Source organism: Lepisma saccharinum, chromosome 3 (assembly GCF_977018435.1).
Source record: "Lepisma saccharinum chromosome 3, izLepSacc3.1, whole genome shotgun sequence".
Taxonomy (NCBI): Eukaryota; Metazoa; Arthropoda; class Insecta; order Zygentoma; family Lepismatidae; genus Lepisma; species Lepisma saccharinum.
This window is the reverse complement of record NC_139231.1, coordinates 82,336,478-82,360,407: the sequence shown is the minus strand read 5'-3', so window position 1 is coordinate 82,360,407 and position 23,930 is coordinate 82,336,478. Positions and strand designations below refer to the sequence as shown.

Genomic DNA, 23,930 nt, shown 5'->3' with positions numbered 1-23,930 from the left:
TACAAAATCATTTGCAAAACAAAAAAAAGGCACGCGTTTGCTCTTACAATGAATAGAAATTGAAGGCATTCTCAAAAAAAAGAAAATCCATAGAATAACGCATATTCGAATAAGCTAAATTTTGCTGCAACTCTTGTTTATGTCTACTGGTTAATTACTGGAGACCAAACTTGAGTATCTATAATTTTTATTCGGACAGTAGCTGCCTGCCTTCCTATTTCACTTCTAGAGGATTGACATTCGTCTTAATGCAATCCCTGGGTGAGAACTTGCTATCTGGTGGAAGTAGCAGTTTGTTACTAATTCGTGGCTCCAATTCTCTGGAGTTACGTTTGTGGTGCCATGTTGCAAACCTTTTGTGACAAGATGACCAGTCGACAACGTAATCTATCAGGGCACCAAGGCTGCAAAACACAAACACAGACATGCTTGAGGATATAGCATATGAAATGTAAATTACTTTAAACTATACGTTGAAAGCCCCTCTCAGCAAGGTTTCTTGGAAATTATATTCTTATACCTGAAAATTTAATAACGTTGACGTTTATAATTGAACTTTTGTAAAAAGTGCATATCATTCTTTTCCCTTTTGCATAAATCATAATCTACTGTGCTGTCATTCATTCTTAATAATGTGTAGTGAACTTGTGAATGAAACAGTATGTAATTGAGAAGTTTGTTGTAACTATGTGCATTTGCCATTATTAAAAAATTAAATTCTTACATGTAGGACGTGAGTGTGTCTCGTATCAAGCTACCCAAGCTCCTATGACACAGTATGCCCCTGCAGACCTTCACAAAGCTCGACTTTTGTCAGAAAAGTAACAGGATTGATTTCTTCTGAAACTATGATATTGAAACATGCAAAATATGTTGTGAATATAAATCCCCTTGGAAGTGGTTCTGCATTTACAAACCATTGATTTTGCCTTCGACTTCAATTCCATCTTTGTACATGATTTGATGTTGCTTGTATCAAGATATAAATACAATATCACTAAAAATCGTATTACATTTTGATTTTATCTTCAAGTTAGCAGACCTTTTCTGCTCACAAGCATAACTTTTTTAAAATAAAGGTAAATAGTCTTTATCAAGATATTCCAATCCAAAAGACTGTCTCTCATCTGCTGAGAAACACCCCAGAAATGCTGGAAGCTGTGTATAGATATCCAACTCTTACCTACCAATCCTATCATAGTATATCAATGATAAATTGTGATAGTGTGTGAATTACTGTGAACAATTTGTAAAACAAATATTGTAATTGTAGCTTCATTTTAATTTATATCGTAACTGGTGTCAGTTGGCACATTTCATCAGTCAATTATGATTACCTTAATTTTATAACTTTCAGCACTTTATGTCCATTCACTCTGGTCCCCTGAAAAATGAAAAAATCGAGATTCTACCATATATCCAAAAGACACAGTGATAAATAATTTAAGAAGAAACATGTGAATGATTCAATGTTGAATACCAAAATTCAAAGTCGAGTATTACAGTGGCAACATTGGAAATTCTACTAGTGTTAATAAGTAGTAGTTTCCAAATTCATAAAGGGTATCAGGGAAGTTCTTAGGTACCTCCAAAGAACAACCTTTCTACGAAACAAATTATAATTTTTATTTTCAAATGAAAGACCACTTTCCAAAACACCTCACATTTTTCCATTTCTTGTAACAATTCATAATTTACAGGCACTTTAATCATATTTGGAACTGTTGGTAAAAATGTCGCAAGATTTGTTGGACATGAATAAGAAAGTATGATGGCAGTCTTTTTTCTCTCCAGCTATGTTCCTCACCCTCGCATCAATTTTACCAGGCCCTAAGACATCATTAATTCAGCAGTTTACTAATTTAAAATTTATTTCATAGGTCTCGGACATAATCAAACTATTACTTTTTGTTATACATAATTATATAATACATAAAGTAAAAAAAAATTACTCTTTTGCAACTCTTCAGTTTCATGCCATGCACATGAAAAATCAACTCCAATTCTTTCTCGAATAGTCATGAATTTTGTATGTAACAATGTATTCAGAAATTTGAATATTCCAGAAACAGGTACATTGCAACATACTGTAATTGCTTATTTCTTAACCAGAAAATGTTTCCCTGAGCCCTGCAGATGAAATATTTATTTGCTCATAAACTTATGGAAATTATAATGCCAAACAAAGGATACAACATTGAAAGGAAATATTTTAATGACTTGCTTTGAAGATTAAGGCACGGTATTTTTTTCTATCTATCTATATATATATATATATAAATGTGTTCAACATACAGTAGATAGTACAGGTTTCTTTCTCTCAGTATGTGAATATGAATATCGATAAAACTACAAAAGCCGGGAATCGGATTTCTTCAAATTTACAGGAGAAAGTACTTACGGAATTTAGTTTCTGTGTAATTTCGGAAGTTCGTAGAAGTGTTTTCTCGCATTTTTAAATGTATTTGGCCGCTAATTCATGTTTTTTTCTATAATAATGTCAATCCGATGAACGAAAGCTGTTGCTTGCATTTCCATCCATGTACTTGAACTGGATGTTGCGAGCATCTGATGACGTAATCAGTGGCGTGCCCAAGGTTTTCGAAAGGGAGGGGTTATGTACACTTTTTCTGGTAGTCAGTCCACATTTCGCCATCTCTTGCTACCTTTGACGCTTTTTTTTTTTGGGGAATACTGGGCCAAAGGGGGGGATATAACCCCCACCAACCCCCCTTGGGCACGCCACTGGACATAATCCCCGGTGAGTGTTTCCACACAGTTTTTCACTATGTTGCCCAACGTAAATCAACCTAGTGTTACCATCATGGTGCGTGGGGCTATCGTAAATGGTTTTTGGGGCCATGCGGGAATTTTTCTGTTACGAAGGTTGAAACACTGCTTTGCCATTTGAAACACAACACTAGTCAAGATTTGACAGCCATTTTGCGTGTTCAGGAAGCGAGAAAAGAAGGAACAATAATTACTCGATATGTCGACAACAGATACTAATTTCGTTAAGAAAAGCGAAATCCCTTGTTAAACAACCTTTCCCAATGCAGAATAAGTAAGCACAAATGTAAACAATTACAGAATAAACGAGTTACAGGGGATTCCCGGCTTTTGATAGTTTTACCTGAATATCAATTGCATAATGTCTATAACTAAACAATATTAATAATATTAACACCAGGACCAACTTTATATGGAACACAAGAGGTTTCTCTTAACTCATGCATATATTTCCTTAGGGATTCAGGTCTACAGTTATACACGCTAATCTGCCCTTAAGAATAATCAAACACATCCTTTCAATCAAGGAACATTAACATTTATTACAATTCAAAAAAAAATTCTACAACAAATCTTAAAACATGATAAAAAAAAAAAATTATCTTCCAAAGACTTCTTTGTAGAGTTGTACCAGGAGTGGTGTGGTGCAAATGCAATTCTTCCTGAATGCAATACTGAAACAAAAAGTTAAAAAACTTTAAAATCCAAACCACAAGAATACATAGCATGTATCTTTAAAAAAAATCAATTTATGGCACATACAAAGAGATACTTAAGGTTGTATGCAGTATATTATTTATTACATAAATCAGTGTGTACAAATAATTTTGTTGACCTTTGATTCAGAATTTGAGTTACTTGACTTCTGAGCGAAATATACAGCAGATTGAAATTAAAAATGCAGAAGGCAATCTGTAATCAAGAATGGTATAAAACCAAATATGGTCATCATGCAAGAAAAACTGAGGCTGGATATCAAAGTAATATTTTTGGCAATAAATACATATGTATAATAATAATAACAATAATAAAATCATATCTGGTGGAGCGGGTGTGTTTTGGCCTCGAGGGCCGCTCTTACAACAGACCCTTGTCTGGGTGATTATAACAAAACAAAATAGTAATATAAGAATTTAAGTTGATTACATGTAAGCTTATGGATATGGATTGAAGATAAAAATAAATTGAATTAAAACAAGAAGATAATAAGTTTATCTAATATTTGTACATGTATGACAAGACAGCTGAAAGAATGACTGAAAAAAATAATAGCAATTATATTAATAAATTAAAAAAGATAAAACAATGAAATTTAGAATGTACATATGTGTAGGTACAAGAAGTTAAATGCACACAACTTAAAAGTTATTTCAATGGAAAAGTTGACCATGAATAACCCTTATCCGGGCAACCAGTGTCTATCAGACACTGTTGATTATATTTCTTGTCACATACCTCAAACGATACTTCTTGCGAACGTTTAAAATTTTTTTGACTTTGTTTCTCTCTTTTCTCATTTCACAATATTTGACTGTTTGATAATGTAGGTCAGGCATAAAAAAATATTTTCTATTTCACTTACGTAAACGGGCAAGCAGTGTCTGTCGGACAGAGAACAGTGTACAAACAAAAGTTGTAATATTATTTGAATATGTATTAACAAATGTTCAATCAAAAATAAAGTATTCAATAAGACATCACATAAAAATATTATTAGCGATAAAATAGAAAAAATGAAAAATATATGAGCAAATAAAACAATTTCCTCACACTACCTTCTGGCCTAACATGTTTCATATACTATGCTGCAAGAATTACAACATGTAATTTTGATGATGATGAATACAAGAATTATGGACATAAAAATGATGGTTAGGTTAAATATGTTACTCGGTTGTTTCCACATCGATGAAACACAAAAATCTTGCATTAGGATGAAATTTTAAACAATGCAGTGTCTGACAGACCCTGCTTGCCCTGAAACATTACAAAAATAGCTTGCCCAGATAAGGGTTAAGCGCTTATATGGTAGTAGGCATTATATATTGTGTAAATGTTTACAGCAAAAGAAATTGTTTCAATTGATGTTAATTTTCAAGATAGAAATCCTCACTTCTTTTCTTCATTGTTACTTTGGTGACAGCTGTGGTCAATATTCTGCAAGACACTTGAGAAAGGAAACATGACATTTATATACACAGACCATCGGATATAAGTAAATTAATACATTTGGTATTATCCAAATTGATGGCACATCAGTTTTGGTGAAGTTGTTAAAGGTTTTGAAATTGCCTTACTTGACATCATACCAAAACGAATTTACTTACTTCTTAGCCAATTATACACTATAAGCTAATAGAAAGGACAGAATTATGTAAGAATGTTGAGAAGCAAGTGTTAAAACAATATAAATATACATTGGAGTACAAATATACATTATTTACAACCATCAATTTTTGTGTTTTGGGCACAGAAATGGAATACCAGATATGGACACACAAGTATCATGATATAAGTTACAGCAAGCTTCATTTGAACAAGGATGTAATTTATGATAGAAAGCATATTGGCTCTTCTGTGCTGAATATGGCTGGCGACATATGCAATGAAGTTTGAAAGTTTCAATATTCCCCTTTATTCTACTTACAGTTTTAGTCGTTAAAGGAAACTCCTCCATATGTCTGTTCTTCAAGCATTTTTTAAGGTGAGTTCTCATTTGCTTTTCATCATAACTTAAATCACATGGATTTAATCCAGCTGCTAGTGAAACAGCATTCGCAATAGCAAAAACAGCACAGTTGTTCAAACCTGCTTCTTGTTTTTGACCGGGCAAAGTTTCAATTGTAATTTCTTCCTCATCTAGCTGCATGATGTTACAAATTTGATGTACTGCATTGACTGGCACATTCTCATCAACGGAATTTAGAACATAAACAGTCTGATGATTATTAGTATTAATATTTGTAACAGTTATCCAATGACTATAGTTACCACAATGTAACAGTTGAATGAATTTAGTACCAGCGTCAATTTTCCTAAAATTCAGTGGTACACCTAAAATGGTATCTTGCAATCCACCCATATGTGCGTATCTTGCACATATTAATGTCTGAGAAGCATTCACTATTTTATCACTGATAAAAGAAATGCCTTCCAATTCTGCAATATCATCTTCATTCAGATGATACTGACCAATACACAAAAATGACTGGGCTGGTTCTTTTTTTCCCCAAAATTTTCGCTTTAAGTTAGGTCTACCCCGTCTATGCTTTACTACTGGGACAAACAACTGACCCTTACATTTGCTTTCAGGATTGTTATCATCAGACTGATCATCATCAATGAATATCACTTCATTAATAATCTGTTCCCTTCCATCTTCTTTATGCTCCTCACCTTCATGTGGATCAAATGACAATGGGGAGCTTAGAGAAGTGTGTAATGATGGATTTATGTTTGCAGTGTTATTGGTATTGGTACAAAGTGTATCCTGATTCTCTTTCCAGTTGCATAACAGAGATTCCAGTACAGAATATTTTTCTTCATATTCTTTTTTTCCACAAGTGGACAAGAAAGAAGCACATTGGTCTGTTAGGACTCTAGCATGATTATACTTTTGACCAGGGGTGTTTAATGGGACCTTTTGTGCACTTGCAACAAAAGACACAGAACTTGGCATTACATCACATTCCTTTAAGTAATGATTCTTTTGCCACCTCACATCAACAAGTTCTGCAATAAACATGGGCAAGTTCATATGATTTCTAGCAGCAAACAAATGGGAACAAGGCAATTTGAACTTTGTGTGAAATGAGCAGATGCATTTTGTGAAGTTCCCTGTTACAACATAAACTTTGCCATTAAAAGAAACAGTACAAACCCCATAATCATCATTAAAGACTTCATAACGACCCCTATCGATTTCATATTTTCTCAGCTGATTGAACAACAATTTTGATGACTCCGAAGTGCAAATTCTTGAAATTTCCACAGAAGTTTCACTTATCTGGGATGTGTCCAAGGTAGTTTTCAATTCTGTGAAGGCATTGTATTCAACTTCATTGAAGATTGTTTTTGTTAACTCAATCAAGTTATTTAAAGCAGTTGACAAGTGTTGGTGTGGTTTAAGGACTGACTTAATTCTTTGATTGTGTCTTTCTATACGATTATTTGTTCTATTTCCTAAATGACATACATCTAAATGGAAACAGGGTACCCACATTTCTTTATAGCTATGCCAGTTGTCCATGAAGTACTTATGGAACTCTACATGAATATCTTGAATTGTACATATACACTTTTGATAATCATCTTCATTTACACAGTACACCATCTTTCTAAGGGTTTGAAATAAAGCTTCCTTTTCCTTATACTCAGCTTTAATTTTGTGAATTGCCCTTTTAAATGCTTGGAGAACATGGAAAATACATAACAAAACAGAGGCTCCAGGTAACAACTCCTTCAAAACTTTAATCTAATTTAAATCTTTGTCTACAATAACAGCCTTACACTTTTCTTTCAGAAAGGGATTGGCTTCTACAAATATTGAGAAAGCTCTCTTCAACACAAACTGAGTTTCATTTTCAACAAAAAAGAATCCAACTGGCCTGCCATTACTTTGCCCATCCTCACACAAAATTGTATAGAGAGGAAATCCTTCCATATTTACTTGATAAGTGCCATCAACAAATAAAACATCTGAATACTTGTGACACATATTTTTCATACTTCTAGTTTGAAAAAATATAAAACTTAATTCATTCTTCTCATTTTTTTCAATATGGGTGTTACTTTCCGGATCATTATTAACCAGATTTTGCAACGTAGTTAAAACTATTTCACCTTCTGACTGTCCACTTGTAACAGTTCCAGCAATTTTTTGTTTCATGTTGACAACGTCTTGTGTAGTTAATTTCTTTCGTGTCTCTTTCAGAACCTGTCTCCTAAAATCTAAATTACTAATATTACACTCAAGAAGCTGGGAAAACTTTTCTTTTTCTGCACTGGTTAGCAATCTATTCTGAGTATACAAACAATAATATTCTGGCCCAATGGGATGATTGTGACTAACATTGATTTTTCCTACTCTATACCTGAATGGTTTTCTTACAAGACCAACATAAACTGAAAAACTACAGTTGCCAGCATTGTATTTCTGATTTACTCTTACATTATTTCCTCTCTTTCTTATATGGCCTGCATGCTTACATTCAAAATAAACTCATTGATAAGGAAACTGCCTGTCATCAAAGGTGGATGATACAGTACTTCTAACTGACATCGGGTGGAAATTGACATCACACCATCCCTTGAAATCTTTTTCAAATTCTTCAAAAGAACCATATTCGGCTCCACTTTTGAAACCACTACCACCATGCAGGTGAAAGTCTTTCATTCTACTGTTAAATTGTCGGAATTTGTAGATCTTTACTTTAAACTGTCTGTTACAAAGAAACATGTCGGAGGGTTCTATAAATATTTTTAATATCCTTGCAGGTAAGTTTAACAGACAATTTAGAGCCACATACAAATACAGCTTGCAGCAAATATGGAAGGAAGTAGTCATTAAAAATAAAGACTTCAAGAAATAACAGAAGGAAGCAAGAAATGTTTCACAGAAAAGTAATACAGGATGAAGAAACACAAGAGAAACAAATGTCGCATGTAGCAACAAGAATAATTGACCAAACAACCCTAATAATAGCAGATCTTGAACTTTGTTGAGACTATAAGTGGGATACACATATGGAGGGCAGAAATCCAAATTTACAGATATGCAGACACAGAGGCAGCTGAGGCTATAAAACACTATCTTGGTCATAAAATTTATTGAGTGAGGGTTAACTTGGGAGTGATTGGCATAATGGAATTCAGAATCATCCATGTCAAATGAATCTTCGGAATAGTTAAAAAAGGAAACTAGGGCATCTAGGGAAGGAACAGGAAGAATTGTATTAAATATTATTCCCAGGGTAGAAACAAGCAGCAAAACCTGAAAAAAATAACTCCAGAAGAATGAATATGAAAACTTGAATGTAGGTACATTAGAGTGAGGTGTCACTTTATGGTTCAGCACTGGATTTAACCTGCTGAAGGTAGACAAAATACACGAATCAACCATCGAAGGAGCCACGGAGTCCCAGGAAGAAACAGCTGGAGAATGCAGGTCATGGGGAGAAACAGTTGAAAACTGCAGGTCATGGAGAGAAACAGCCTGAGAAGACTGCAGGTCATGGGGAGAAACAGTTGAAGACTGCAGGTCATGGGGAGAAACAGTTGAAGACTGCAGGTCATGGGGAGAAACAGTTGAAGACTGCAGGTCATGGGGAGAAACAGTTGAAGACTGCAGGTCATGGGGAGAAACAGTTGAAGACTGCAGGTCATGGGGAGAAACAGTTGAAGACTGCAGGTCATGGGGAGAAACAGTTGAAGACTGCAGGTCATGGTGAGAAACATCCTGAGAAGACTGCAGGTTTTGGGGAGAAACATCCTGAGAAGACTGCAGGTCATGGGGAGAAACAGCCTGAGAAGACTGCAGGTCATGGGGAGAAACAGTTGAAGACTGCAGGTCATGGGGAGAAACAGTTGAAGACTGCAGGTCATGGGGAGAAACAGCCTGAGAAGACTGCAGGTCATGGGGAGAAACAGCCTGAGAAGACTGCAGGTCATGGGGAGAAACAGCCTGAGAAGACTGCAGGTCATGGGGAGAAACAGCCTGAGAAGACTGCAGGTCATGGGGAGAAACAGCCTGAGAAGACTGCAGGTCATGGGGAGAAACAGTCGAAGACTGCAGGTCATGGGGAGAAACAGTTGAAGACTGCAGGTCATGGGGAGAAACAGTTGAAGACTGCAGGTCATGGGGAGAAACAGTTGAAGACTGCAGGTTTTGGGGAGAAACAGCCTGAGAAGCCTGCAGGTTTTGGGGAGAAACAGCCTGAGAAGACTGCAGGTCATGGGGAGAAACAGTTGGAGAAAACTGCAGGTTTTGAGGAGTAACAGCCAGAGGGGACTGCAAGTAATCTGAAAGAGAGGTAGCATTATTTGTTCTTGATTGACTGGTACTTAACTTATTCATTGCATCCACCATCTTCATCTTGATGAATTCGGTTCCATGTCTTGATAAATGTAACCCATCCCTTGAAAGCAGCTTCAATGTGAAATCTTCCCATGAAAGAAAAGCAACATCCAGCTTATTGCACATGTCTTGAAGGGCTACATTAATCTGGTTGGCACTAAAAAATAAGAGAAAAAAATAGGGTCACAATTCCATCATATGCCTCGAAGATTTCAATAAACTCATTAATTTGAATTTCTCTGTATTGTTATGTAATGCATTCATTCTATCTGCAGTAACATTTTCACATGAATTTTGTTTTGTTAGAAGTGACAACATAACGATGTGTGATAACCAGAGAATATTCAACTTCAAAAATGAATTTGTAGGTTTCGCTTAATTTATCAATACATCTCGCTCTCTTCCACTTAGCAGTAGCCATGTATCTACAATATGTTTTTTTCTCCTTTCAGAATTAATACATTATTTTCTCTGCTGTAAATGTGATAAGTTGGGAGTTACGTCTATCTGGTTCTCTCAATGATTATTTTCTTCCTATTTCTCTACCTTATTCATGGACTGAGTCCACAACTTTGGACTACTAATACTTCATTTCTTAAAATGTATTGTCAAAATTATCTTTTTTCATTCCCCAGCAGACCCCAAATATGAAAGTTTTGTAAAAGAATATTTATAATTTTCCATAAATTTAATGCAAATGCCCTACTTCTTATTTTCAGCCTATATACTGACATATGGATTAATCTAACACCATTATTATTAATGTGGTCTGCCTTTCAATCTCCACATAGCTCAGAATCAATAACAAGAAGTTCTACTAGGAAGTGGAAAATTATCCATGCAACACCATAGAAACAATTAGAATGTTATACAATTGTGAAACAAAAGAGCTGGCCTATTTGTGTATGCATATTGCACATTATCATAAGCTACCTTAAGTAATTTCTCATGTGAGCATCATTAATACAATACGTTAACATTGGGATTGGCTCAACACTACTTATTACTTAACTATAGTTGTTTATGTAGTGTTAGTCGTGCTAGCCGGAGCAAGAGATAAGCGAGGTATTCCGCTGTGGGTCGGAGGACGTACTGCCTCAGGCACTGGCATAGTGCAGCTTTGTTTACCTAGGTGGCAGCACCTTACACAACATCCCCCTTCTTTATTTAAGCTATGTTTGTTTACATATTCTACATAAATCTTACCTCCTATTACAAAACAGTTTAAACAAAGTTTTTTGTTTCTTAACTCAAATTGACGAACAGTAATGTTTTAACCAAAACATAAAAATGACACATTTAACAACTTTATCCATAACCACCATACCTATTAACAAAACACAAATAATATCTTAACCTACGTAATCCTTCATCCATCCTGGAGGGTTTCTTTCCCTTCGAGGATGCATATACACCAAACTTTCAGCTTCTTCTAACTTATTATCTTTATTATTATCTCGTCCTGGTGTAGTTGGAGTTACTCTGGGCGGAGCCCTTTCAGGAAATGTAATATCATCCCTGTTCATTACCTGAGGAGCAGGGATGAGGAGCCATCTGTTTCGACGATAAGTACCTGTATTCGTTTGTATTAAGTATGATCTAGGATATTTCAATTTAGTTTTAACTGTACCATATTGTTTTAAATCCTTGACCCAGATCCTCTCACCTACCTTTAGGTCTCTTAAATGTCTAACTCTGTGCCTTTTGTTGTAATTGTCAGCTTGTTTGTTCTTTAAATTCTTATTCTTGTACAAAATTTGGCTACGATTCAACACTTTAGGTAGTAATTTTACAGGTAACATCGGTAAATCTGATCTTAATTTCCTGTTCAGAAATAATTCTGCAGGAGAATAACCATTCGCTAATGGAGTATTTCTATAGGCAAGCAAACCTTTATATATGTCTTCATTCTTCATTAACAAATGTTTAGCAATTTTAACAGTAGCTTCTACCTGTCCTTGAGACTGACTATGATATGGCGAACCTGTCTGATGAATAAAGTTATACTCCTTAGCAAAACAGCGAAATTTGTACTGAAACTGCGGTCCATTATCAGATCTAATTACATTACAAACACCATATCTAGCAAACATTTGCTTCATTTTTGTGATTATCACATCTTCTGTCATTTGTTTCAACGGAAATATCTCAAAAAACTTTGAGTAGTAATCTGTGGCAATAAGGTACCATACACCTTTACATTTAAACAAATCTACTCCCACCTGTTGCCACGGTCCATCAGGTAAACTTTCCCTTAAAAACGGTTCTTTACAGTTACCTCTCATTTCAATACATTGAGAGCAGTTTTTCACTAAATCATCAAGTTGTGAACTAAGTCCTATCCACCATACTGACATCTGTGCTCGACGTCTACATTTCGTTATACCCTGATGACCTTGGTGTATGAATTTTAAAACCTCCTTTTGTAGCAAACCTGGTATTACAATACGAGAACCTTTTAACAATATATCATGTATTATTGAAAAATCTAATCTATATTGATAGTAAGGTAACAGTTCAACTGCAATTTTACTTTTCTCAGGCCAACCATTTAAAGTATAGTACTTAAGTTTCTTGCATATGTTATCATTTACTTGACACTGTTTAATTTTGTCCAAGTAATAATCTTTCACAGGACAGTGTTGAATAACAAAATTTACAAAAGCATGAACTTCTTCACCTAATTCCTCTCTCTCCCAGCCATCAATAGGATTTCTGGACAGAAAATCTGCTAATATAAGTTCACGGCCTGGTACATAATTAACTGTATAGTCATACCTCATTAACCTTATTCTAAATCTTTGCAATCTTGGAGTTAACTCATCAATGTTCTTAGAACCCAATATCTGAATTAATGGTTTATGATCAGTTTCCAAATTCACTTTTAGACCTGAAACATATTCTGAAAATTTTTCCATAGCCCACGTTAAAGCTAAAGCTTCCTTTTCAATCTGTGCATACCTTTGTTCTGTAGGTGTTAATTTTCTAGAAACATAAGCAACAATTTCTCTTTTTGCACCTTTCATTTGAAATAACACAGCACCTATGCCATATGAAGATGAATCTGCACTAACAATGCACTGTTTACTAGGATCAAAATATGCTAATGTTGGGGTTGTAGTTAGAGCTTGCTGTAGCATTTTGTAACTACATTCTTGTGCCGCACCCCAATTAAATTCTACACCATCTTTAAGCAAACCAGTTAAAGGTGCTAAAATATCTGATTTATTTGGAATAAATTTTCCTGCATAGTTAACCATACCCAAGTATGTTTGAAGCTCTGATTTGCAAGTAGGTCTTTCCATGTTTACAATAGATTTGACCCTCTCCGGGTCTATTGAAATACCTTTCTCAGACAGGATATGACCCAAATACTTAACTTTAGTTACACCAAAGATACTTTTGCTTTTGTTAATAGTAATACCTTCTGCTTTCAGTTTATTTAAGACTCTTTTAAGAGCTTCATCATGTTCTTCTATAGTACTCCCAAAGCACAATATGTCATCTACATGAAAAATTACATTTTTTTCACCTTGCAATAACATGGAAATTTGTGTTGTGAAACACTCCGGAGCACAAGAAATCCCAAATGGCATACGCAAAAATTTAAATCTTCCAAATGGACAAATGAAGGTAGTTAACAGTTGACTGTTTTCATCTAATTTTACTTGATAAAACGAGGTATTTAGATCAATTTTACTGAAATACCTTGCACCTTTTAATTGTGCAAGAGTCGATTCTACTTTTGGCATAGGGAAATGTGGCCTTAACGCCCACTCATTTAACTTTGTATAATCACAACATAGCCTAACCTCATTACCTTTAGGCACACACACAATAGGACTAACCCAGTCTGTTACTTCTTCTACCGGTTCAATTATTTTCAGATTTTTCAAACGGTTAATCTCTACTTCTAGTTTTTTCAACATTGGTATGGGTACTACTCTTGGTACAACCTGTACATATGGTTTTGCATTAGGTTTCATTGTAATATAAACTGTTTTCTTAAATTCTCCAATGTTTTGAAACAATTTACAATATTCTGGTGAATTAATATCAACTTTTGTGAAAGATCGTAGGTCTTTTTGCAGATTATTTACATTTAGCATTTCCAAAGCAGTGACTGCATTTCGACCAAGCAATGGTTTTTGCAACCCTTCTACTACATATACTCTTGTACAAAATTCCTTGCCTTGAAAGCATAATGTAAAATTCGTAGTACCTAACACCTTTAATTGTGTACCATCGGGTCCTTTAAGACCAGATTGCTTTGCATTTAAATTACACAACATGTTTGGAAATAACACTTTATCAGGTACACATACACAATCAGCACCTGTATCGATCAAAAATTTAACATTAGCGTCAAGTTCCTTAATGAAAATTGAACGATACCAACTGAATTCTGAATTAGAAGTAGATCCTTCAATATTTCCTACAAAATTATCTTCCACACTCGATTTTTCGTTAGTGTTTTGTTCATTCACATTACCAAACTCAAAATGATTGATTGTTTTCGTGTTTCTCTTCCTACAAACTCGAAAAAAATGTCCTACTTTTTTACAGTACCTGCACGCCACTGTTCTAGCTGGGCAATCCTTTAATTTCGGGTGAAATGGTCCTCCACAGAAGGGACAATACTTCGGTTTCTCTAAGTTTGTGTTGTACTTACTCCGAGCTGGTGGTCGAGAATTACCTCCCCTGTACGTTGCACTTCCGGTCCCGGTTCTACTAGCGTAGTCCTTCCCGGTCGTCTGTTCGCGTCGTCTGGTCACTTGTTGTACCTGTCCTTGGTCGGCAATTTCATGTGAATTCTTCTGTTGTTGTTCGTACTGCTTAACCCAATTAACTGCCTCGGCAAGCGTCAATTCTCGCTGCATCTGTAGTTTGTCGGACACACGTTTATCCGCTACACCGACGACGATCCTGTCTCGAATCATGTCGTCCTTGAGATTACCAAACACGCAATGTTCAGCCAGTCTATGCAGATCCGTGATGAACACGTCAGCTGGTTCCCCCACATTTTGCACTCTGGTATTAAACTTATATCGTTCAAAACTTATGTTACGATGTGGCAGAAACACAGAATCGAACTTGTTCATCAACTCGCTCACTGAACGTGGTTCCGGGAAACGCAACAAATATTCCTCACTTTGTGAACCCATCACGTATAGAAGTAGGTTGATTTTTTCGTCCTCAGTTTTGTTAACCAAGCCCGAAACACTTAGATAACGTTCGAACCTTTTTCTCCATAATGGCCACAGTTCTGGTCGAACAAAGTCAAATTGTTCAGGAGGATTCACATTCACTAGTGAATGCAAAACGTTGCCGGTTACCGACGAATCACTATTGTTAGGCATGTTTAAGACTCACGTACCTTGTTTTCGGTTCTCAAAAAAATCTAGTAGAGCCACGATATCTGGATCCCATGTTAGCTATTCCACTCTTCCGTTCGACCGAATTCGGATCCCACCAGCTGCCACCATGTAGTGTTTGTCGTGCTAGCCGGAGCAAGAGATAAGCGAGGTATTCCGCTGTGGGTCGGAGGACGTACTGCCTCAGGCACTGGCATAGTGCAGCTTTGTTTACCTAGGTGGCAGCACCTTACACAACAGTTTAGATTGGTGAAATTGCTAGAAAGGTACATATGAACTAAAATAATTTGGAATGCTGTTCACCTCTGGTCATGCATGCAACTATAACTGAAGTTGTGCAAACTGATCTGTTATAAATTACTATCAAAATACAAAGAGCAGAAAATTTAATAAAATGTACGAAATTCAAAATACAAATGTCGAGACTTACCACGAGTTTATTCTTGACACACGGCAACGTTCTGTGAAAATGGAAATTCCATTTGTCAGCTTGAAGTTGTCTACCGCACGAGGGAGAAGTCCTGTAAATTACGAAATTAGCATAAGCATTGTTGAGTTTTATTGAAGTGCTAAGACATACACATTTGCATGATTATTTTCATCCACTTTGGCAAACTTAGCATGCGTAATAAATGCAAGTTAATTTAACAATCATGGCAGAAATTATTGGTACATACAAAGTAAATGATGAATTACACACTAACAGCAATTTATGAAGAAAACTAACAATGCAAAAAATTGTTAAATTCTGGAAAATATGTAATTTATTGCTATCTTGGGATTTAGAAAAATATGTTCACATGACTTACCACAGCATCTACAGCTATGTACATCTCATTGCACAATAATAAAAAAAATATCTTGATTCCCATAAAGTAGAACCTTGTACTTACAGCCATTGCACATTCACATGTGTCTTCTAGACATGGTTCTCCCAGTGTCTAGAAGAAAACTCAAAGCAAATTCCACATAATTGAAAAATACATGAACAATAGTTTATACAAAATTTTGGGTTCAAACTGACACACAAGACAACAAACCACTAGTTCTAAACATTTTCCTGAACCAGTTCATTGTTATACCATTCATACTGACAAGTAGACTAAGCCAAGCGTCAAATTAACTTTGCAACAGGTTTTCGCATATGTAGATCCAGATGTGCGCGCAGGACGTAGTTACACCGAGACTGGTTCTATTCCGACACAACTACATACTTGCAAGAAAACGGTTATTTAATTTGTAATATACAGACAAAATGACACATCCATTAGCAGGTATGGACTTGATCAGTTGCAATCACTTTGTAGACGAACTTGAATCCGCATAATCGCAAACTGGGATCTCCATTATGTTGAAGAATCACTTTAGCTCAAGAGCGAGACTGAATACGTTGCAGAACGCGTGGAATCTGCGATACCAGTGCACATCCCATTATTTTAACCCTATGTTTATGTTAATAATGGTGCTATACAGCGGCAAGAATGGCTGAATCAAGGTCTCCTGTTCGGCATGTGGTTTTACCTGGGTGTTATTTTGGGCTTCATCCAAAGGGTAAAGCTCTTCCAAGTCAAGCATGTTGTTTTAAATGCATATTCCTCATGGCAACAATATCAAAATAAAACAGCACATGAGGTGATTTGCCGTCAATGTGCACGCGAACTATATCACGGGTGTTGAAGGATTTGCGGTTTGAGTTTAGGAAGAAGAAATGATTGTTGTGTGACGACAATAAAATCTCCGCGGTATTAAAATAATTCACCATGAGAAGAAACATGTTTATATTTGGACGAGACATGCATCAACTTGGTAGGTGGCGGGGCCATACATTGAATCAAACATGGAAGGATAACACTGCGCAAAACCACCACCAGGGATGAAGAAATTGAAGAGAAAGGGGGGGGGGGGCTTATTGTTTCACCCACTGGCAGCAATGAAGGCTTTGTTGAAGGAACATGTTCACTGTTCCGTGCAAACAAAGGGAAGGGGGCATTATAAGCAAGAAATGGACAGACTAAGATTTGAATCCTGGTTTAGTGAAGTGATTGATTCATAAGTTGAAACCAAACAGAGTAATAGCAGCAGACAAGGCACTCCATTGTATATATATCACCAATAACAAATCATGATCTTTTTGGTGGTATAAACTTTAAGTGTGTGTGTCTTATAGTAACAAATGTATTGCGAACGAAGCAACCAAGTTTTTCATAAATGTATTTCTTTCTAAACCAAAAACAATAATTTGTCATTAAATTCAAGAGGGGCCTAACATTGTTTACTTTTATATTTTTTTTATGCTCGAAATATACGCACACACATGCTCTCATGTTTTGAAGATATTTCGCGATGTAGTATATTAAGTAATGACACATTTATTAAATAATCTATGCAAAAAGAAGCAAAAATAAATTCCGCTTGACATGCATGCAGGTTTGTGCAGTTGGCAATACTGCAGATTTTCTCAGCGTCTGCGATGTAAGCAGCTCGGCAGTTCGAATGGAAGATTCTGAACTCTGTTCTCATGTAGATTGATAGATAAAATTGCTGCAAAGTTAGCTTGACGCGAGGCTTAGATATGGGAGCAAATAAGATTTGCAGGAACATAGAAACAAGCAAAGAAAGCTCTACCTAATATTTATCTCAAAAATAACTAGCAAGACCAACTTTCTTTCAGTCATACTGACATGAGCTCTAAAAATCCCCCTAGAGAAATAGTTTTGAATGACTGTAATCATCAATCAGACCTAGGCAATACTTTGTGAGAGTTAGGAAAAATTTCTGAACAAAATTTCATTATTGCTCTGGCAATATTTCAACTTTTATCTCACAAAGCTTGAAGGAAGGTACATGAAATTAAAACCTGAAACAGTGCTAGAAAAATAACACTTTCTGCTTGTTTTTTTGAAGTGAACGGATTTTCTACAATGAATTAGTAACTGAATTAACACTACACAATCAAGAATAATTATAAATCTGTGGTAACATTTTAAATAACACTTATTAACACAAGTTCGTTTTTGTAAATATTCACCCATACTGTTTACAGCATTCTTCACACAATGACCAGAACTATGAAAGGAATTATAGTCTATCGTTACCAGAAATCATCACGGGTACTGATGGGTGGATCTTCTTTATATTCATGACAAGTTCCTCAAATTCCTCTACAACCTTCAGAATGGAACCAGTTGGGTGCCCTTGCCTGTTTGCAAGATCGTTGCATCCTGTGTGGATAATGATACCATTGAAATATGGTATCACTTCCTCAATTTCACCCCAAAGATGGTGTACTTTGGACCCAGGAAATGAAAGAGAATAAAAATGCTCACCAAAGCCAGATAATTTATAGAAGTACTTTATCTGACTATGACCAGCTATGAGATACATTCCTAAAGCGAAAAAAAAGTTTATTAGAAATTGAAGTAAGAATAGTTAAGATGAGAATTCGCACACACAATTGACAGAAAATAATGCTGAACATTTCTATATTGAGCACCAAGCTGTGTTTAAATTATTTACTTCTTTCAGAAAACCGCACACAAGAAAAAATACAATGAAATAGCATGAGAGTGGTTTGTCTCTGCCAGAGAAAAAAAATCATTACACAATTTGCCCTACGTTACAGGATTATGGTAAAAAGGTCACTCAAAGCTGGGTAAGACTGAATCCAAAGCATGATCTACACACAGAAAACACTGATTCACTACTGGTAAAAATATTGTCCTGTTCAGTGTAATGCTAGCTTATGTGAAAAATATTGTATAGTACATATTTAATTTCATCTCAGATTTTACACATTACACCTGCATTAAACAGGAAAATGTACTGGTCCCTTGTGATACAGTTTAAGATGGGTTTTGCTGTATTGTGTAGGCAAACACAAACAATAGTCTCACCACTTTTTTTATGAAGCACCAACACATGCAGTCAAAATATACACGGAATTGTATTACAACTGACACCAAACTGAACCCACAATATACAAAAAAATTAATAAGTCACAAAGCTCATGAAATCAAATTCATTCACAAGCATAAAATATCTAGGAACAAGAAACTAATAGGTCTTAAGGTGAAAATCATTCCTGAAAATAAAACCTAAAAGTGTTTCAGGGTCATGAGAGGTGAGGTTCATTAGATCAAGTGGTTGACAACTAATTTTTATATTTGTCAACAAGTCTAGACATTATCGAACTAATACTATTACTCTTCACATTTTACCTTTGCTGGTGAAAATAAGAAACGGGTGTCTTTAAACACTAGACGATAATGGTTCAGGTTGTTTTATGATTTTTTTTTCAAATTCCCCCAGAAGAAAAACTAATTTTCACAGAATTTTAGCACTCATTGCCACACAAAATATGAAACTTCTTTAAAGCAACGAGCACTGTTTGGATTTTGAAAAAAACTTACGTTGGAAAAAATCTTAAGAATGACCTTACACAAGCACGTTCACTTCCCATGGACAAGGTATTCTCCACTGATAGAAGTTATAGTAGGTCCTATCGCAGACTAGTGAGAATAATTGTAGAAGTACATTGGAACTTCAGTGGAGTATATTTAGGGACTTCACTTTAACGGAGTGACTATTTTCACCAAGTGGTGAAGCTAGCTATTCAGCTATTTTTCTCCAATTTTAAACTTCATGTGCATGATCTACAACTTGGCATGGCCTGTTATACATATGTGGTTGAAGCTTACGTCGGTGTACATTTATTTCGTGCAGGGGAGCGATTTTACAATACCGGGAATTTCTCCATTTTGTTTGAAATTCGGCATACTCACTAATTTTGGCCCCCTAATCACGAACCTCGCATGTGGAAATAGCAAAATAATCTAAATTAAGTTCTTCTTTCTACACCCTCGATTTCCAAATTTCCCAGAGATTCCGGGCTCCGCCCCTGGGGTACTGCCCCCAACTGCTAACGTGGCCCTGCCTCCCCTCCGGCTTTCTACTCCCTGTTAAAGGCATGTTAGAAATTGGCCGGATTCACCTGCCCCCAAATAAGCACCAAATTTATACGTGAGCGCCAAATTTTAAGTGCAGATTCGTGATTACGAGGCCCAAATTAGTAAGTGTCCCAAATTTCAAACAAATTGGATAAATTCCCTGTATTGTTAAATTATACCAGTATATGTTCCTAAATTCTTTTGTTGTTAGGCTAGGCTGGTCAGTTTATTGCTATTAGCAACACTGCCAATGAATGTCAAAACTCAATGTTATGGTATGATTCAGGTAATTACTTTTGCTGGTGAAAATGGCCACATATGCTGTTCTTAGCACCTGGTGACAATAGCCCTACATGCTTTTCTGACCATCTGGTGAAAATAGCCTTATATGCTTTTCTCACCACCTGGTGAAAATAGTCGCAGCCTTATTTTAATGCATAGAAACTAATTCTGACCCGCCTAACCTAATTACTAAAGTATATATTGAATTAGATCTTAAGTAATCGCTAAAACTCTGCAGTTATGTGTTAACAGACGCAAATCGAAATCGAACCACATAAAAACAAAAGCAACTTGGGTGCTCTAGAGATAAATGAAAGCTGTGGAACAATAAATGCTGCCAATGTATTTTCAAGATTTCAAAATATTGCAGAAGAAAGCCCATCATAAAATGCCAGGAAAAAATACTTATGTTAATAATAATTTTTATTGTAGAAACATATGAGAACATCACATGTATTACAATCATCAGAAATATAACCTAGTCATATACTAATAAAGTATATATAAATCTTACAAACAAACATCCCAACATCATAGAAACTTACATAACCTAATTGTTCACATACCTATCAAACATAAATGTTTGAATTTTAAAAAGGGAGGGCATTGTGAAACACCCTAATAACAACCCAGCCTGAACGTTTTGCACATGTGAATATAGCACCTGAAAGGGAATCCAAAACACACCAGATGGGAAGTTGCCTACCATTACATACATTCATATGTAAATCATGATTGCTAATAATTGTAGAAGTAAATTGGAACTTCAGTGGAGTACATTTAGGGACGGATTAGGATAGATAGAATAGTATATCCGCACTGCACTGTACGTACACATTTTTAGGTACTACTTTACTATACCGGAGACACCTCTCAATGATTTATTTCGCAATTTTTTACATCACGGGGACGAGGTATGCCTACTAGGTTAGGTTAGGATCCATTAGCACTCCTTTCGTTCAATTTAGCATATATACGGACAATCCGAGAGCGTATTGTGCTCTCGTGCAGAAAGCAAATGGCAGCAGCAGCAATAGAGCATCGGAAATACATTTTCGTAGAAAACCACATGCATTCGCATTAAAATGGATCAAAACTACATTCCCGAACATCAACAACGCTACAGAAAATTATTTGCGTAAGTACTTTCTCCTGTAAATTTGAAGAAATCCGTCTCCGGTATAGTAAAGTGTTACCCTGATCATATTAATCAAATATTCCCACGTACACATAAAAAGTGAAAATGAACTGCAACACGTGGGTAGCACAAAAGGTGTTTACTGTTTACACAAAAAAATGAATATATATAATACAAAAAATAATAGTATTACTCACTTATATTGTAGTTCTAGCAACTATTTTCTGCTATTTGTTCCTGAAGAATTGTGGATTCTTGGTGTAATATGGTATTCTTAACAAAAACGTGGAGCTCTAATTCCGAGAACGATTTTTACCTGTTGTCTGTTACCATGAAGAAAACACAAGTGAAGTTCAAAGATTCAGTTACGATGCGAAGCAAGGTAATACGTCATTAATGCAAGGCAGTACGTCACTAATGCGTCCACCAATGAACAGCGAGTTCGCGTCAACCAATCAGGAAGCTCAAAACTGGTGTGGCAGCAATCACTACCTAAAATCATTGATGACTTGTCCCATATTTGTCTCTCAGGCTACGTCAGGCTCTAAAATTTACAGAGAGTTTTGTCTCTTAATGTCCCATCTGTGAATCTTCAGCAGAAATTCGAGCGCTATATGGAGGTAAACAGGACACCGAAGGAGCAAAAAATATATTTTTAAAAAATGTATAGGGTGAAAGTCGCGAGACAATGTAAAATGAAAGTATTGTTAATATAACATAAGTATTATTATTAATTAATAATCAGAGCAAAAATTTGCCAATAAAGGTGCTAATTTTCAGATGTAAAATTTATTGTGAGCAGTGCATACATATGAGATTCAACTTGTCTGGATAAACACAGAGTATTCTCTGGTTTTGAATCGTTTAATGTCACTAAGCAAAGAAAATTCTCTGATACATTAGAAAGAGACATAAAGGAAAACATGCTTCTTCTTACTTGCTTAGAATTAGTCTAGAAAACTGTTAAAATAGATTACATTCAAAATTTCTATATTCTTCTGAGTGAGGCTACATCTGCGGTCATTAAGCAAATACCTGTAATTTGAAAAAGAACGTTCAACGTCAACAGACACAAGTGGTGCGTATTTTGTTTTCAACCAGTAATCCACATCCTTGTTGGTTGCGACTTCTTGAACATCAGGGTTTTTGGCTAAACTTTGTTCTAACTTCTCTTTCCCGACCCCTTGCAGCTCTCGTTGCACATCCATCAAAACAGCCCACTGTGCTTCCTTTTCAGGACACTGCTCCTCCAGTTTTGTGATTGCAGTAGTAAGGAAAGAGAAGCCATGTACAATATAAAGTTCATCTTGCAATTCCTGTTTAAGTGCAAGTTTTTTGGCTTTTTCTACAGCTGAGGAATCACCAGGCAAAGCATCTAAATATTTCGATATTGTATGGAAACGATTGCAAATAAACACTGCAGCTTTTAACCATGTACCCCATCTAGTGAGGATGGGAGAGGGTGGTAGCGGAAGTTTCGTAATTTCTACGTACTTCTGTATTCTAGAAGGGGCCTTTTTCAGTATTTTCTTAATGCTACAAATTCGTTACATATGTATATTCATCTTTAATAGCTTCACAAACTCGATGCAAAGCATGAACAATGCAGGTCACATGTTTTAAGTTAGGATACATATTCTTCAGATTAGAAATGCAGCTAACATGTAAGATGCTTGGTCTGTAAGAACTAACCACACACTATCATATTTTACGCCCTCCGGCCACAAAACAAAACATGCATCATTGAAGCTTTGCATTACACTTGCATTATCTGGTTTGCTGAGAAAATAAGGTTTTAAAAGCATGGGTTTCACTTGATGTCCATTGAGCGGTGCTACTAAAATGTTCAAAATGTACCTGTTTTGCCTATCTGTGGTTTCATCTAGTATGAAATAAAACTGGATGGTCAGCTACTACTTGCCTGATCTGCGAGATTTTAGCTTCATAAAGAGGTTGAAGGTAAGATTTCCTTAAGGTGATCTCATCTGGAACTGTCTTCCCAGTATATTTTTGCAAATATGATTTCATGACAGGATTGTTAAGTTTCGAAAGAGGTATTCCACATGCTATAAATATCCTTGCTGTCTCACTGAAAAATTCATTTGTATTTCTGGAACTCTGAAGATACAAGCGCCTCACCAATGAATTGCTGTCGCTTCCCACCTTTACCATCTCGTAGTTCTTTATTCCTGACGTGCTTCCCACTTTGTAGATGCTGCACAACCCAAGTGCGTTGGTGTTTGTCATCAACAGCAATAGAAATATCACACCTCAGAACAGATTCATCACTCTGAATGTCGTCACCGCTAAACTTGTTAACAATG

General features: G+C 35.8%; 1 protein-coding gene across 1 annotated transcript; it reads right to left on the bottom strand.

Moving 5' to 3' along the window:
- Window positions 1-214: 214 nt before the first annotated feature.
- On the bottom strand, window positions 215-22,022 carry LOC145985586 (uncharacterized). Its single transcript, XM_083119655.1, has 7 exons — window positions 21,804-22,022; window positions 18,336-18,626; window positions 15,671-15,761; window positions 8,834-10,022; window positions 5,438-7,264; window positions 1,338-1,384; window positions 215-404 (listed from the first exon to the last, which is right to left on the bottom strand). Exons 2-7 carry the CDS (start codon window positions 18,622-18,624, stop codon window positions 215-217), a joined length of 3,633 nt encoding a protein of 1,210 aa, XP_082975781.1. The 5' UTR covers window positions 18,625-18,626; window positions 21,804-22,022.
- Window positions 22,023-23,930: the final 1,908 nt, after the last annotated feature.

Coding starts and splice junctions, on each gene's coding strand:
- LOC145985586 (XM_083119655.1), bottom strand. CDS start 18,624: ATGTATCTCATAGCTGGTCATAGTCAGATAAAGTACTTCTATAAATTA. Junction 10,023..15,670: donor GTGTCAAGAATAAACTCGTG/GTAAGTCTCGAC, acceptor CTTATTTTTTAG/TGCCAACCAGATTAATGTAG. Junction 1,385..5,437: donor TTCCTTTAACGACTAAAACT/GTAAGTAGAATA, acceptor TTCATTTTTCAG/GGGACCAGAGTGAATGGACA.